This window comes from Equus przewalskii, chromosome 30 (assembly GCF_037783145.1).
Source record: "Equus przewalskii isolate Varuska chromosome 30, EquPr2, whole genome shotgun sequence".
NCBI lineage: Eukaryota > Metazoa > Chordata > Mammalia > Perissodactyla > Equidae > Equus > Equus przewalskii.
Genome location: NC_091860.1, coordinates 10,516,879 through 10,532,241, shown reverse-complemented (window position 1 = coordinate 10,532,241; position 15,363 = coordinate 10,516,879). Strand labels below are relative to the sequence as shown.

Here is a 15,363-nt window from a genome sequence, read left to right as displayed (position 1 = left end):
TCTTAACATTCAAATTCAGTACTCTATAGAAAATACAATTGACTAGTGGATTTCAGAGAGGAGGAGCTTTACCTTGTACAATATACAGGAATTTTTGAGCACAAGTCCCTTCAGCAATAGTTAATTTGAATGCTCCTCATAAACTCTGCGACTGTAACATATCTTACTTAACATTCCTCTTTCCGACCTCAATTAGATTTTTCAGTAGCTGACGGAAAACAACATAGGCACTGCTCTGGTTACAACCAGATACTCAGGCTTAACATGGAAGCGTTTGCCCAATTGTTGAAGATGTTAGGCACCCCAAGTAATTACCAGTAAAAATAACTGGACATTAGATCTGAAAGAGACTTGAACATTATCTAGTTCATTTAGCTTGTTTTACTCATCAGACAACAAATGAAAATTTATTCATGATCCCCAAACCTATTAGTTGCAGAGTCTGCTTTTTAGCTGTGTGCTCTTTCAATGCTGTTTTGATTTGCATCACGAAAAGGAAAAACATAAAAGACAGCAGAGTTCTAGAGGGAATGAGATTTTCTCCACTAGTTACCTTCTTCTCTCTCCACAGATTTAAATAAGTTGTAAGTCCCTACACAGGAGAGTAACCTGGAGGTTTACTTTGAGGTTACCTTTCTGAAATTTGGGGAACCTACAGGGCCTAACACCTATGTAAAAATTTTAACTCAGTTATGTATTTTTGGGTCTTTTTCCATCTACCCTTCCTTTCACCCAATTATTAGATCCGAAAAAGACCTCAGAAACTATCCAGTCTGTCTATTTCGTTTCACCCATCAAAAAAACTGAGGCTCAGAAACAAATAGGACTCTATACTAGACAATAATCGTGGGAAAAAATAAGTACCATCCCAATAGTGTAGTCAGAAATAAAACAATGAACTCCTGAAACCAAATATCAAGTATCCTAACATGGGATAATAAAGTTGGGATTTTCTCTTTTCAACAGGAAATTTCACGCTATGTTGTATACCACATCATGTACGAAAAACTACATCAGTTACAAAACAATTACAAACCGTATTAACAGGAGGCTAACATGATAAGGTGGCCCTCTCACAGCACGGGACTGCCCTCTGTGTGAACTGTGAGATGCTAAATACCTAGATTTTGTAAACTCTTCTCTAAGCAGTTGTCATCCAAGGCTACTTCATTGAGCAAAAATAGATGTTATTTCTTAAAGTTATAGGATGCTTAGTCAAACCTGAAATGGAACAATTATTTCCCATTCTTGTTTCAAGCGATAATCTTTGCTTACCCACATACCTAGGAGGCTGGGGAGGTTCCTTCCAGTCACTGGGTATGAGGTTATAAATGCTCTCAGAAAAGCACGCTGGATCCATGACCACCAAATGATTCCTTAAAACTACTCAACTTTTTTCTCTATACCACTATCTCCGTCCCCTTCTTCACTGCGTCCCCTTTCCTTTTCTACTCTCTTGCCTTCTCAAAGAACTAAGGTTTCTCTCTTTCGCATAATTCTCCTTTGACCTCTTCTTCGCAGTCCTCTCTTGGGAAGAAAATAAAATACCCCTTCTATTCCTCTTGGGGTTGCTTAGCGTGGTTAACGGCGCGGTTGCCATGGAAACAGTTACTAGGCGACGGAGAAGTCGAAGGCAGCACCACAAATTAGGTTTCCTTTCTTCCCTCTCTCTGCAGCTCCTTCTTCTGCCTGAGAAGTTCAACATGGAAACCACTATTTATATGTGCCCTTGGGAGTAATGGGGTCAAGAACGGCCTCCCTTTAAAAACGTTGCTCTTTTCTGTCTGTATATTTGGAGAGAAAGATAAACTCAGCTACAGACAGTCAGGGAGCGCAGCGGGAGGTCACACAATACGGCCTTTGTGCGCAGGCGCCAATCCCGGAGGAGTCGGGGCGAGCGGCTGAGGCCACGCTAACGCACGGGCCAACATCGACAGCGAGACGAGGGAGGGGAGGAGCCCGAGGAGATGGGAGGTTCAGGTGGGTGGAGCCTGGGACGAAAGTCACGTGCCCTGTGTGCGGCTGCTCCGGGCGAGGGCGTGGCGCGCGGACGCAGGCCGGCACTGGCGCAGGCGCAGAGGCGGCTGCGCGGGGGGCGCGGGGGGTGCAGCGTGGCCTCGGGTTTGGACAGTGGGCGAGCCTGGGCGAGGCCCGGAGGTGCAGGGCTCCGACCGGAGGCGGCGCTAGCGGCTTCTGGACGCTCCTTCCCATTTCCTTTCCTTTCTCCCGTCTTCTCAGGGTGATTTTCTTGGTGAGTTATTTGAGGAGAAAGAAAGGGAAACTGTAGAAGCCAGTCCGTTAGCATCGCATGCCTTGTCCCCTTCGTCCCTCCCCCTTTCCAGTCCTGGGTTTGTCACCTCAGCTCTCCGTCCGCGCTGCTGTCCGGCCGCTTTTGTCCCCGGCGGCTCGGAACCGGCCGCGCAGCCCCGCGCCCCTGTGCGAGCGCGCCCCCTCCTCCGCATCCACCTGTCGCGCGGTCCTCCCGCCGCCGCCTCGCTGTCCCCGAGCCGCGCCCTCCCTGCTCTCCGCCGGCTCCCTCTGGGTCGGGCCCCTCCTCTTAGGTCTTTCTCCACATGTTCTTGAACTTCCTGTTGTTTAAACGACCAGCCCAAACCAGGAGGAGAAGCCTTTTAAATGGGCCCTTGAATTTTTGCCCACTTCTGGATGTCCCTTTTTGAAAATTGTCTTCTTTCTGAGAAGCAGTTTTATTCGGTTTGAACCATTTGGTCTTCCATAAACCCAACTGTGCACGTATGACAGCTGAAAGGAACTCATGTAGAAGCCTTTGCCGTCTCGAGTCTCTAAAAGACGTTTGGCAGTATGATTTGGGAAGGAAGATAGATGGCTCTGAACCAGCCGTGCAGAGGCCACGCTGCCCGAGGGGGATGAAGATGCAGACAAGAGAACAGCAGTTTCGGTAGTCTCGAAATGCCAGGGTGCTCGGCGGAGGCCTTAAAACAGCAGGGTGGCTTGGTAAATTTTTTAGTTCCTGCTTAAAAGGCTATGCTGAATGTGCAGGTCCTTATGAATTTCTCTAGATAAGAATAAATTTAGTTTTTTGTTATTCAGTTGATCCGATTTTTATTTTTATCCCAGGTGTTTAACAAGCATTTTATTCAGATGAGTGACACTTTGGGGATGAGGCTCTTGTATGCTACTTGGCCCCTTTCCCCTATGAGTATTTTATGTTTTGGAGGATTTTTTGCCTACCATGTATAGAAAAAAATTCTCTTCTCTCTCCATGCTAAGATTTGAACTAAGGACTCAGAATGATAACACTGTTAGCCAGGTGACTAGTCATTGGCCAAAGCTTATAAATTTTCCAGTTAGAGGGAGCACTTTGGTACTATTTTAGCAAATAAAATAGCCAATAAGGGCAATGCGTCATTTCTCCAGTTAGCACCAACTGGCCTAAGCTAGTGTGGAGACTTTTTGATGCGACTGAATACAGTAATTTCACTGATGTCGGTATATTTATTGTGGTTTTAAAAATACCAAACAAATTTTAGAATCTCCTCATTGTAGTATACTTAGTTTACAGTCTTGATGAAGTTGTTAGATCGTTTGGAAAGGAACTTTTTTGTCTTAGCTATTTGTCTGTAATTCTCCTTGCCTTTTGAAAGCATGTTTACGAAGAATATATTTTGAATTTTCGTAATTCCCTCAAAATGGCAATGCTATTCAAGGGCATGCCTATGTCCACAGGGAATTAGTATGGGTACACCATTGGAGGTCATGAACTTTTTCTGTAAAGGGCTGGATAATAAGTGTTTTAGGCCTTTGCAGGCCAGATGGTTTCTGTCCAAATTACTCAACTCCACCATTGTAGCTCAAAAGCAGCCAAAGACAACACTAACCAAACGAACAAATGAAGGAGTGAGGTTGTGTTCTGGGGAAGCAATTTACAAAAAGGGTACAGGGCCAGGTTGGGCCTATGGGTTGTAGTTTGCACAGACCCATGATATAAATGGTTACTAAAGATTATTTTAATCTATTTAGATGCATAAAACGTGTATAAGTGGGAATATAAATAAGACAATTAGGAAAATAAACCCTTTATAAAGAGATAGATTCTTTACAATATTTTTCTAAGTTATAGCATTGAAAAGGATTCTTAAAAAGTCTTTTGAATTAAATACTCAAGGCCATTAAGAGGATATCTAACAGCAAAAGACTAACAACAGGAAAGGCTTAGTCAGCTTTGATGCTAAGCTAAAGGCAAAGATGAGTGGCGACTTGCAAAATTATACTTTTGCTTATACAATCCCTGTGATTACAAGATGACACTGTCATGTATGGTCATCCCACCCTCGCCACCTCCTATTTCCAGGGAAGTAGGAGCTGATTGACTAAAGGGCTTGTTGAGGGGATTTTTGCTCCATAGTCAGAAGCAGGAGAGCTTTACCTTTCCCTGGTTAATTTGTGTCCTAGTATATTTACATTTTTTCTTATTACTTATTGGAAAACAATTTATTGCTGTAAAAATGCAGTAATTTTTAAGAATTTTTTAAAACCTCAGAATTTCTTCATGAGATAATGGACTAGATTTAGTCATGCTTCTGAGAAATTTAGAGTTGCATTTATGTATGATGACAAGCATAATCATGTCATAAATACTTTCGGAAGTTCATTGAGCTATACCCAATTCTCATCATGAAGTAATTTTTGAAGTGCTGTGTCTTATGTTTTATTTTGAAAGATATATAATGACGAATATTTTAAATTGGTGACAAATGCTAAATCATTTTGACTAAATAGGATTTTGGTGATTTCCCAGAGGAATTCGAAACTAGGTAGTTTTATAATGGAATTGAGAAATTCTTCAGGACCTTTTTGTAAATAAAAATTGATATAAGTTGAGTGTGATTTTGGTTGATTATCAGTCATCTAGTGGTAAACGTAGGAAAGCATCCCTGTAAATGGGTTGTTCAAAATTAGTATGTATTTCTGGTTTAAAAATGTAACTTGATTAGCATCCATAGGAAATAATTCAAAAGCAATTTAAAAAGTGATTTCTGCACTTTTTCCCCTTGAACTCTTTACTCCATCTTGATCAGCTTGCCACAGTAAAATTCTTAAATTTTGTGTCTTGAGGTCACATGATACTTAAATTAATACTACACGTGGACGTTCTGCTTTTGTTTTTTAAGGTTCTTGCTGTGATACCCATCATTGCCTTTTCCTTTGTCTATTTGAATGACAGGTGTCTTTTATGTCTAAAAAGTATCCATTGGAATTAGTGGGTCAGAAAGCCCCACTATAAGTGATCAGTAGGAAGACTTATTTAAAAATTATTAATGTGTAATGGAGTTGTGTAGATCTTCCATACTCTGAGGAGTTAGGGTAACTAAAATATTTTTGTATAGAACTTGGCTCTACAAAAAATATTTGAGAACATTAATGATACAGTAAAACCTGAGTACTTTATGGCCAAGAGAATTGGTCTCTAAGTACTGTTTTTGTTTTCTGACTCTTGTGTGATTGACTTCCATTTAATTTGAAATATTTTGTCCTTTGGCTGAAGAAAAATTGCCTATTCATGACCACCATACTGAAAAACATTAAAATATAAATAAATAAACATCTAATAACATGGCTTTGAATCATAAAGGAAAGTGATATGTAGTTGGTTCTCACCTTTGACAGGTACCATATTTGTGAATTCTACTCACTCTATTTATAACCCAAAATTAATACTTGTAGCACTTTTGCAGTCATTCATGGACACGGGCACATGGGTGAAAACTGAGTTGCCTGATGTTTGTGTTCCAAGCTGAGGTCAAAGAAGGTGACGCTCTGCCTTCTTGTGTCAGCTCTCAGACTGTATACTATATTCGTTTTTAGTGCCATGTTTTTTGGATTTTTGTGCTTCTAGCTGGTGATTTTACTGTTTAAAATGGCCCCAAACAGAGTGCTGAGGTGCTGCCCAGTTTTCCTATGGCAACAAGGCTATGATGTGCTTTCCAGAGAAAATGCGTGTGTTAGATGAACTTTGTTCAGGCATGAGTTAGAGTGCTGTTGGCTGTGAGTTCAGAGGCAATGAATCAATGAAATGTATGTTAAATAAGATGTCCTTAAATGGAAACACACATAAAACAAGGTTATGTATTGATCAGTTGGCAAAAATGTTGTGACCAGAGGCTCACAGGAACCTAACCCTGTATCTCCCTTAGGAGCTCAGTAGTCACAAATTCAGTATTTGTGGTGACATTATAGAACATAACTACCATGAATAATGAGAATTAACTATATTACCTCCTAAGTAAAAACTCAATTTCCAGATAAAAGTTACATGCTATGGGCATTATTCCATCGTCTCTTTTCTTTTGGTTTGCTTACAGTGGATGTTGAAGCCCTAAAATTAGTTTGTGGCTAAATATTATGAAACAAAATTTAGGGTGTAGCTTAAAATAGAATTCATCTTTGTTTTTCTTTAAAAATGATAATGTTTGTTAAATGTTATAGCACTTAACAACTGCCTTCTAGTTTCAGGAAGATTTTTGTGGTGAAATAATATTGATACAGAATAAATTGAACTGTCATATTTTCTATTTTTAATTCATATAAAACAAAGGAAGGGGGCCAGCCCCGTGGCAGAGTGGTTAGGTTTGCGCACTCCGCTTTGGCCGCCCAGGGTTTCACTGGTTCTGATCCTGGGCGTGAACATGGCACCACTCATCCGGCCATCCTGAGGTGGCGTCCCACATGCTACAACTAGAAGGGCCCACAACTAGAATACACAACTATGTACTGGGGGGATTTGGGGAGACAAAGCAGAAAAAAAAAAAAAAAGAAAATTGGCAGCAGTTGTTAGCTCAGGTGCCAATCTTTAAAAAAAAAAAAAAACAAAGGAAAAGTAAGATTATAAAAGATAAGGTGAAGTTGCCAGGCATAACATTTGTGTTACAGTCTTCTACTTTTAGGGGAGTTGATGTTGAACATTGCAGCGACCAGCCGAAAGTGGAAGAAAAGATCGGTTGAAAGATTTACGGTCCGTAACAACAAACCAGCTACTCAGGTGATAGACAGTTACTGCTAATACGGACATGAGAAGGTTATGCACTGGGAACTAAGAAAGAAGACACTCTGTGATGTTATAAGCAAAAGCCTCTGAATAGGAGGTTAATCAGGCTGCTGTATACAGTGTCCTGAAAATAGCTAGTGTTTAAGTATAGTGCCAGAATACAGTTTAATAAAAGAAATTGCTCATGTGGTTCAAGTGCACAGTCCTCTGGTCCTCAGTTTACTCCAGGGAAAATATTAGACTATGCACACCAAAACGCTTCTTGATTCACAGATGAGTACCACTATTTTCTCTGAAGGGTTAAACAAACCAAACCACAAAGAAAATATGCCTTGCCTTGTACCTAGATATTCTGATTCAATTTATATGTTTTTAGTCTGTTGTCGTTGAGTGACAGTGATTACTATTACTATATATATGAATATTCTTATGTGCCAGCCACTGTGATACATGCTCTGAATTTATTATAAACTCACTTAAATAGCTAAAAGGTAACTGTTTGTGGCAGACACTTTGTTTTTTTTTTTTTTTACAGGAGATATTATTACATACAAATCATGTAGTGATCCAGACAGATAAAACAACCTAAAAGAGTAATTAAGACACTCATTTCATAGCTTTAGTCCACTAGTTTTTTCCCCCATCGCTGAACATACAGTTAGATCATGGAAATTTTAGGTGTCGTTGTGAAAGATTTTATATTTTTTGTTATTTGGTTATATTGTCTTTTATATTGCTTGATGGCAGAAATTCCTTCAATACTGTTTAGTAAAATTATTTTCTATGATAAGACACACATGTTGAAAAAAAAGGGTATCGTAATTTTTTATTTATTTTTGACTGGGAAAGATTCACCCTGAGCTAACATCTGCTGCCAATCTTCCTCTCTTTTCCTTTTTCTTTTTTTCCCTCCCCAAAGCCCCAGTACATAGTTGTATATTCTGGTTGTAGGTCCTTTTAGTTCTTCTATGTGAGCCACCGCCACAGCATGGCTACTGACAGACCAGTGGTGTGGTTCCGTGCCCAGGAACCAAACCCAGGCCACTGAAGTGGAGTGTATAGAACTCCAACCACTAGGCAGTCCAGGCTGGCTCTATCTTAGTCTTTTAATAATAGATTTGGGGAAACATGAAAAGGGTCAATTTGTTATTTTTCTGTACTTTAAAAATTTCAGGTGGATATTTAATAATAGACTAGTCTGTGTGTGGAATTTTATGAATCTGTATGCAGTTATGATTAACTTGAATTTTTTTCCATTATAGACTCCACTTTTTGCAAAGATTGACTTTGCCTCGGCATGAACAAACTCTTCATGTAAGATTGGTTCCTGTGTGTCACATGTTTACAAGGCCGTGGGAGCAAAGCACAGTGCATACAAGGTGAAAAGCCAAATAAGGAAATGTGTTCCTTCTCTTGACCATTCCAATTTAACTAGTAAGTTAAATTCAGTGTTGGCTTAAAATGGTTTAAATTTTTAATTACAGAACACAGTTTATGTAGCAGAGATAATCTGAGTAGTAAATGATTGAGAGTTTTCAGAACATATTTAAACATACCATCTAACATTTAATACAGCTCACTTGCATGTTGTTTCTACTACAGAACATGTGGAAAGCCCCACTAGGTGTCTGTGAAGTTACTTTAGTCAATTTAAATGAGCATCGCAGCAGTTATTAAATTGCATTTTACACATGACTAAATATTTGACTTGTCTGGCCTACGTTTGTGTTTTAATGGTGAGTATGTTTCCAAAGGCGGGGGTTTGACCAGGACGGGGAGTTGCAGAGCTTCTTCGGATGCCAGACTAATTTTTTTCTTCTCATCATTAGAAACATTCCTGAGTTTTTTTGCTCTCGCTCTGGAGTCTGGAATTTGAGTTAAGTCTCTCCACTGATGATGTTTATGGGACAGAAACAAAAGTGATGGTCCCATGCAGATAAGGTGATAGACATGTAGCCTTTGACCTTGCTGCTTCTTATCAGTTTTTCTTAACTATTTGCATAATATTATACCTTTCACTTTAGTTTTTTTTAAGACCTTCAATATGAAAAATATGTAAGAATGATTCTTAACAGTATGCATGTGAAAGGCACATAAAGAAAATGTCATACCTTTGTCCTGTAGTTTGGGAAGTTAAGCATTTCATGAGCAAATATTTTATTCATGTGAATTCTGTAAATTTATGAGGAATATAATAGTCTAACACGTTCATATTAACTAAAGAGAAATTAAATATAAAGAATATTGTTTAGCTTTTGTGAATTGCAAGTAAATAGCATTCCAACACCAAATAATCCTTATTTATATGGGTTATAAACCATGAAACAATTTTCATTACATGGAAAGGAATGCTAATTTGATTTAATATATTTTTTTAAAAAACATCTATGATGTGGCATTTTCTGAAAAAAGTTTCTATTGCTTAATAGTTACAAATTGTTGAAAGTTTTTATTATTCAGTGTCTTGAGATTTGAAAAGATTGTTAAAAGGATGATATGCAATATATGAGAATTTGAATTTTAAATTTGAATTTAATTATCCCATAAATTTGGTAGATTTTTAAACAGTTTATATACTCTAGGGGCATGGTTATGTTCAATCCTATTGAGATTTTAAGTCTTGAAATTAGTAACCAAATGTCTTTTTTTGTTTTTATGTTTTGAAAAGGGCTAAAGCCAGCTTTTAGATTGGCTTGGGCAGAAAAGTGAAGAGAATGCTCCACTTTAAACGATGTCAGCATCTGAAACAAATAACCCAGAAATGTTTTTCTAGTATACATGTTAAAACGGATAAACACGCACAGCTATTTCTTTCAAGGACCTTTGCACTTGCAGAATTAAGGAAGTCATGGCACTCAACCCACTCTCTTGTTGGAGACAAAAATATTATCCTGATGGGACCGCCTGGTGCTGGGAAAACAACAGTGGGCCGGATAATAGGTCAGAAACTAGGTTGTTGTGTCATAGATGTGGATGATGATATCCTTGAAAAAACCTGGAATATGAGTGTGTCTGAAAAATTACAGGATGTTGGTAATGAGCAGTTTTTAGAAGAGGAAGGAAAAGCTGTGTTAAACTTCTCTGCATCTGGAAGTGTGATTTCCCTTACTGGGTCCAATCCAATGCATGATGCTAGCATGTGGCATCTGAAGAAAAATGGGATAATTGTATACTTGGATGTACCTCTAATAGATATAGTTAGTCGTCTAAAATTAATGAAAATAGATAGGGTTGTAGGACAGAATTCTGGAACATCTATGAAAGATTTACTTAAATTTAGAAAACAGTATTATAAGAAGTGGTATGATACTCGTGTTTTTTGTGAAAGTGGGGCTTCCCCAGAGGAGATAGCTGACAAAGTGCTTAATGCAGTTAAAAGATACCAAGATGTGGACTCAGAAACATTCATTTCAACAAGACATATTTGGCCTAAAGACTGTGAACAGAAGGTTTCAACAAAATTCTTTAGCGAAGCTGTGATTGAGGGGTTAGCTTCTGATGGTGGCCTCTTTGTTCCCGAGAAGGAGTTTCCAAAATTAAACTGTGGGGAGTGGAAAAGCCTAGTAGGAGCAACGTATGTAGAAAGAGCACAAATACTGTTGGAGAAGTGTATACATCCTGCTGACGTACCTGCTGCCAGATTGGGAGAAATGATTGAAGCCGCTTATGGGGAAAACTTTGCCTGCTCAAAAATTGCCCCTGTCAGGCACCTGTCAGGAAACCACTTCATCCTGGAGTTGTTTCATGGACCAACAGGATCGTTTAAAGATCTGTCTCTCCAGCTTATGCCTCATCTTTTCGCACACTGTATTCCACCGAATTGCAATTATATGATACTTGTAGCTACTTCAGGAGACACAGGGAGTGCAGTGTTAAATGGTTTCAGTCGTCTGAATAAGAACGACAAGCAAAGAATAGCTGTGGCCACATTTTTTCCTGAGAACGGAGTAAGTGATTTTCAAAAAGCACAAATAATTGGCAGTCAGAAAGAAAATGGATGGGCAGTGGGTGTCAAATCAGATTTTGATTTTTGCCAGACAGCTATAAAAAGAATTTTTAAAGACCCTGATTTTACTGGCTTTCTTACTGTGGAATATGGAACAGTCTTAAGTTCAGCTAATTCCATAAACTGGGGCCGACTGCTTCCCCAAGTAGTTTATCATGCTTCTGCATATCTTGATCTCGTTAGCCAAGGATTTATTTCTTTTGGAAGCCCAGTCGATGTCTGTATTCCCACAGGAAACTTCGGTAACATTTTAGCAGCAGTGTACGCCAAAATGATGGGAATCCCTATTCGAAAATTTATTTGTGCCTCTAATCAGAATCATGTTTTGACTGATTTTATAAAAACAGGACATTATGATCTAAGGGAAAGAAAGTTAGCACAAACCTTTTCACCGTCAATAGATATTCTCAAATCTTCAAACCTGGAACGGCATTTACACTTGATGGCTAATAAAGATGGACAATTAATGACAAAATTATTTAATCAATTGGAAGAGCAGCATCACTTCCAGATAGAAAAGATTCTAGTGGAGAAACTTCAGCAGGACTTTGTAGCCGACTGGTGCTCTGAGGGAGAGTGCCTCGCAGCTATTCACTCCACCTACAATACTTCAGGGTATATTTTGGATCCACACACTGCTGTTGCAAAAGTAGTTGCAGACAGAATGCAAGACAAAACCTGCCCAGTGATTATCTCATCGACAGCTCATTACTCAAAGTTTGCACCTGCTATCTTGCAGGCTTTAAAGATTAAAGAAATCAACCAGACTTCATCAAGTCAGCTTTACTTACTGAGTTCGTACAATGCGTTACCTCCACCTCATGAGGCTTTATTAGAGAGAACAAAACAGCCAGAGAAGGTGGAGTACCAGGTCTGTGCAGCTGATGTGGATGTCCTAAAAAGTCATGTGGAAAAGCTAATACAAAGTCAATTCATGTAAAACCTTTCTGAGTAAAATATTTTTTTCTGGTGATAAGCATGCAATAATAAATCACAAAAGTTGATCTGGAGTACACTAGCATTCTGCTTTTTATGTAAATATGTCTATATGTAGACCTATTATCTTTTGGAATTTCAGTGCCTAATCTCTAGGACTGAATGTTGTCCCTGCACATGCTTCCTGGATCCTTAATCTAGAAGCGACAAAAAGGAAGCATAGTGCGTGGACCCTGTGCTGTTGTCTTGTGCTTCGCACGCCTGAGGGATGTATCAGTTTCCACTTCCTCGTTCCCACTTTTAAGTGGACCAAAATGTCTGGTATTCAATTTAGCAATTTAAATATTTAAGCACTGTTAAGTACTACATCTGTAACCATTACTAATTCTCTGTTGACTAGAAAGATAATTTACCACTCAAATGACTGACTAGCATGGAGGAAGTAAACTCATCCTTTAAGATAGGGCCAGTGTTTGCAACCCTATTCAAACTCCATTTTGGAGTTATTTTAGAATTAGAGTAAGTTATTATTAGAATTAATTATGTGTATCCTACAATGTCCAGATTAGGTAAGTGTCCTGTCCTTTACTCCCCTTTGAATGTTGATGGTTAGAGTGATGTACTTTGAACATCAAGACACGTGATTTAAGTCCAGGATGTAGTAATCAACAGAACTACTTTGTAGTAGATACAGAAATAAAATGACTTAACTATTTTAAAAGTTTTCCAAAATTCAGAGTGTTTGAATAGTCTCAATAGAAGTATATTTATAGTTAGGTGACAGTTTTCCTACATTGTTTTGAGTCCATTCGTATATAATTTGCCTGTTGTCTGTTGTTTCAATGAATGTTGTCTTTTTGGCAACAGAAACCACACGCAACTGATACATGTTTAATTTTTTAAAAAATTATTGAGGTCATATTGGCTTATAAGTTGTGCAGATTTTAGGTGAGCATTATTATATTTCAGTTTCTGTATAGACTGCATTGTGTTCACCATCAGTGGTCTAGTTTTTATCTGTCACCATACATGTGTGCACATTTAATTTTTATTTCCTGTAGTAACAATGATTTATGTTTGTGAATTTACTGGATGTTTTATTTCTGAGTTAAAGATTGTCACCGAAAGGACCTGTTAGTGTAATGGACTACTCTCAACCACAAGATGGCATTCCTAACATAATGTGTCTTTTCTGATAACATTCTGCTTCATTTTCTGGGGGAACTACTGCCATAAAGAAATATATTAAAAATTGTAAAGAAAAAAATTTAATAATTTAATGAACAGGAGCAATTTGTTTAAAATTTAAAAAATTAAACCAGTTATGTGTTAACGTTGATCTCTGGCTTAACTTCTAAAAAGTAAGTTCTAAATCTAAAAATTGAAAACCAAGAGCAGTTATAAGAAAATAATGGAGAATTCAAAGTTCAGCACTTATTCATGTATGTTTTAGTTATTTTATCTCTTTCTTTTAAGTGTATTTGTTTGGTAGATGACATATTTAGAAAAGACATCTAAATGTTCACTGTGTACATGAGAATGCTCTATTTTTCTGAAAGTGGGAGGGACAGCGTTAAAAAGTACAAGACATGATTTCTGCCCTCAAGAACTGTAGTTAAGGAGAAAACACATAAAAATGAAATCATGTTCAATACAAAAGAGTTATTGCAAGAGTCCATGAGTAAGTGAAAAATGAGTGATATAGTTAAGTGCTGTAAGATTTAAAAGATTACAATGGAATAGTCAGAAAAGGTTTCACAGAGGATGTGGAACCTGAGGTGAATCTTGAAGGATGGCAAGATTTTCTAGGTGGAAAAGCAAGGGGAATACATTCTAGACAGAGGCAAGGGAAACAGGTATGGTGAAATGCACAAGAGAGCACCTGCGTTGATCTCTGGTCAGTTTGTTCTCTCATTGTCCAAAACTGTTGTTTCATGCCTTCACTTTTTTTCAAAACCAACTCTGGCTCTTCCCTCTCAGCTAATAACCTGACGTCATGCAGGAGGAACAAGTTAATCAGGTGTGACAAAGCTCAGTTTTCCGTCGCCGTATGTGTAAATCTGCACCTGTTTCTATCTGTCCTGCTCCCTTTTGATTGAATCAAGCGGTATTCCTCCTCTTGTCACAGCCCAACCTCTTCAGTGTGCCTTGGATGCTAGTCCCTTCAGAGTACTCAAATAACTTGCTTCATCAGTGTTCTCCTCTGCTGTTTCTTCAACTTCTCCCCTCTGATGGGTCCTTTCTATGCCATTCAGATGCTCTCTTTTCATATCTTAAACAGTGTAAAACAAAAATCTCTTTGAACATGCACATTTTTTCCCATCTACTCTTTGATTTCTTTATGCTCCAAGCAAGATCAAGCCTCTTCAAATGGCGTTGTCTACATGTATGGCCTCCACTTTCTTGTCTCATCTTCTCTGTAGTGTGTAAAGTATGTCTACGGTTTAAGGATGAGTAATAAATACGCACGGACTCACCATCTTGTTTTAAGAGTAGAACGTTACTCATACCTTTGATGCCCACTGTGGCTCCTCTTTGGTGAAGATCACGTCTCTCCCCTAAAGGTTACCACTCTCCTCAATTTTCTGTTCATCATTCTCATTTGTATTTATAGTTCTGCACTGTTTAGTTTTTCTCCTTTTTGAATTTTTTGTAAATGGAATCATGGTGAATGCTTGCTTCCATGACCTTCTATTGCTCAAAAACTTTAAAATTTATCCTTGCAGATGAGTAAGCCACAGTTGATAAATTTTTATTTCTGTATAATATTCTGTATAAATACCACAGTCTATCCATTTATCAGTTAGTGGACATTTAAGTTTTTATTCTTGTATCCAGTAGGTATACTGTTTTGTAAAATTTGTATTGAAGGCTAGTAAATATGGACCTCCAATCATTTGTGATTCTTTCTAATTATATGTAAAAATAGATTTCATATCTTGGCATTATTAAAATAATTTATGGTATATGAAATGAAAAGTTGTTATCAGTTTTCAGGCTATGGTTATAATTTGTAGCTTTCACTATTTAAAATTATTTTACAATGTCATAAACATTGTGAATTTGTAAGATTTTTGAGAAAAAAAGATTTTTAAATTACATATTAATATCAAAATTTATTTCCATCAAAATTGAATTTAGATGGCAATGAGTTGCTTCATATGAGGTTTTTGTTAGATTTTAATAGCAGTTCACTTTCAACAACAATCATTTATGGCAAATACTGTTTCTCTCAATCCATTAAATCATTTATAAACATTTTATAATTCAGACTACTCAATGTTAGTAAAAAAAAAAAAAGGTAGCTGTTTTCATGTGAACCTCAAAACTGTGGTTACATAAATAATACAGTTTTTGTCCCATCCAAGAAACATGAATAAAATCTGTGTATGAAATA

General features: G+C 37.8%; 2 protein-coding genes across 19 annotated transcripts in view; one reads left to right on the top strand and one right to left on the bottom strand.

The window, feature by feature from the left end:
* Positions 1–2,503, bottom strand: part of ENKUR (enkurin, TRPC channel interacting protein) — a 24,445-nt gene extending 21,942 nt beyond the window's left edge. For 4 of the 13 annotated variants that reach the window (XM_070601540.1, XM_070601541.1, XM_070601538.1 and 1 more), the window contains exon 1: positions 1,284–1,626. Coding sequence is in view for 4 of the 13 variants with exons in the window: in XM_070601538.1 (XP_070457639.1) it covers positions 1,284–1,360 (77 nt within the window). In the remaining 9 variants the exon portion in view is untranslated. Of the gene's footprint in view, positions 1–1,283; positions 1,690–2,357 lie in introns of those variants that run through there. The other 9 variants (XM_070601537.1, XM_070601539.1, XM_008522782.2 and 6 more) reach the window with 9 other exon arrangements.
* On the top strand, positions 1,601–15,363 carry THNSL1 (threonine synthase like 1). Of its 6 annotated transcripts, none has more exons than XR_011535099.1 (3): positions 1,601–1,980; positions 8,287–8,458; positions 9,693–15,363. XR_011535099.1 is itself a non-coding variant. In XM_070601535.1 (3 exons), the coding sequence occupies exon 3, from the start codon at positions 9,739–9,741 to the stop codon at positions 11,968–11,970; it is 2,232 nt and encodes a 743-aa protein (XP_070457636.1). In that variant the 5' UTR covers positions 1,850–1,980; positions 8,287–8,403; positions 9,693–9,738; the 3' UTR covers positions 11,971–15,363. The 6 variants fall into 6 exon arrangements, 3 of the variants coding, with proteins under 3 accessions (XP_070457636.1, XP_008521001.1, XP_070457635.1); XM_070601535.1 differs by having other exon boundaries at positions 1,850–1,980; positions 8,287–8,403; XR_011535098.1 differs by lacking the exon at positions 1,601–1,980 and adding an exon at positions 2,034–2,251.

Excerpts from the sequence above, each read along its gene's own strand:
- THNSL1 (XM_070601535.1), top strand. The coding sequence starts at position 9,739 with ATGCTCCACTTTAAACGATGTCAGCATCTGAAACAAATAACCCAGAAA.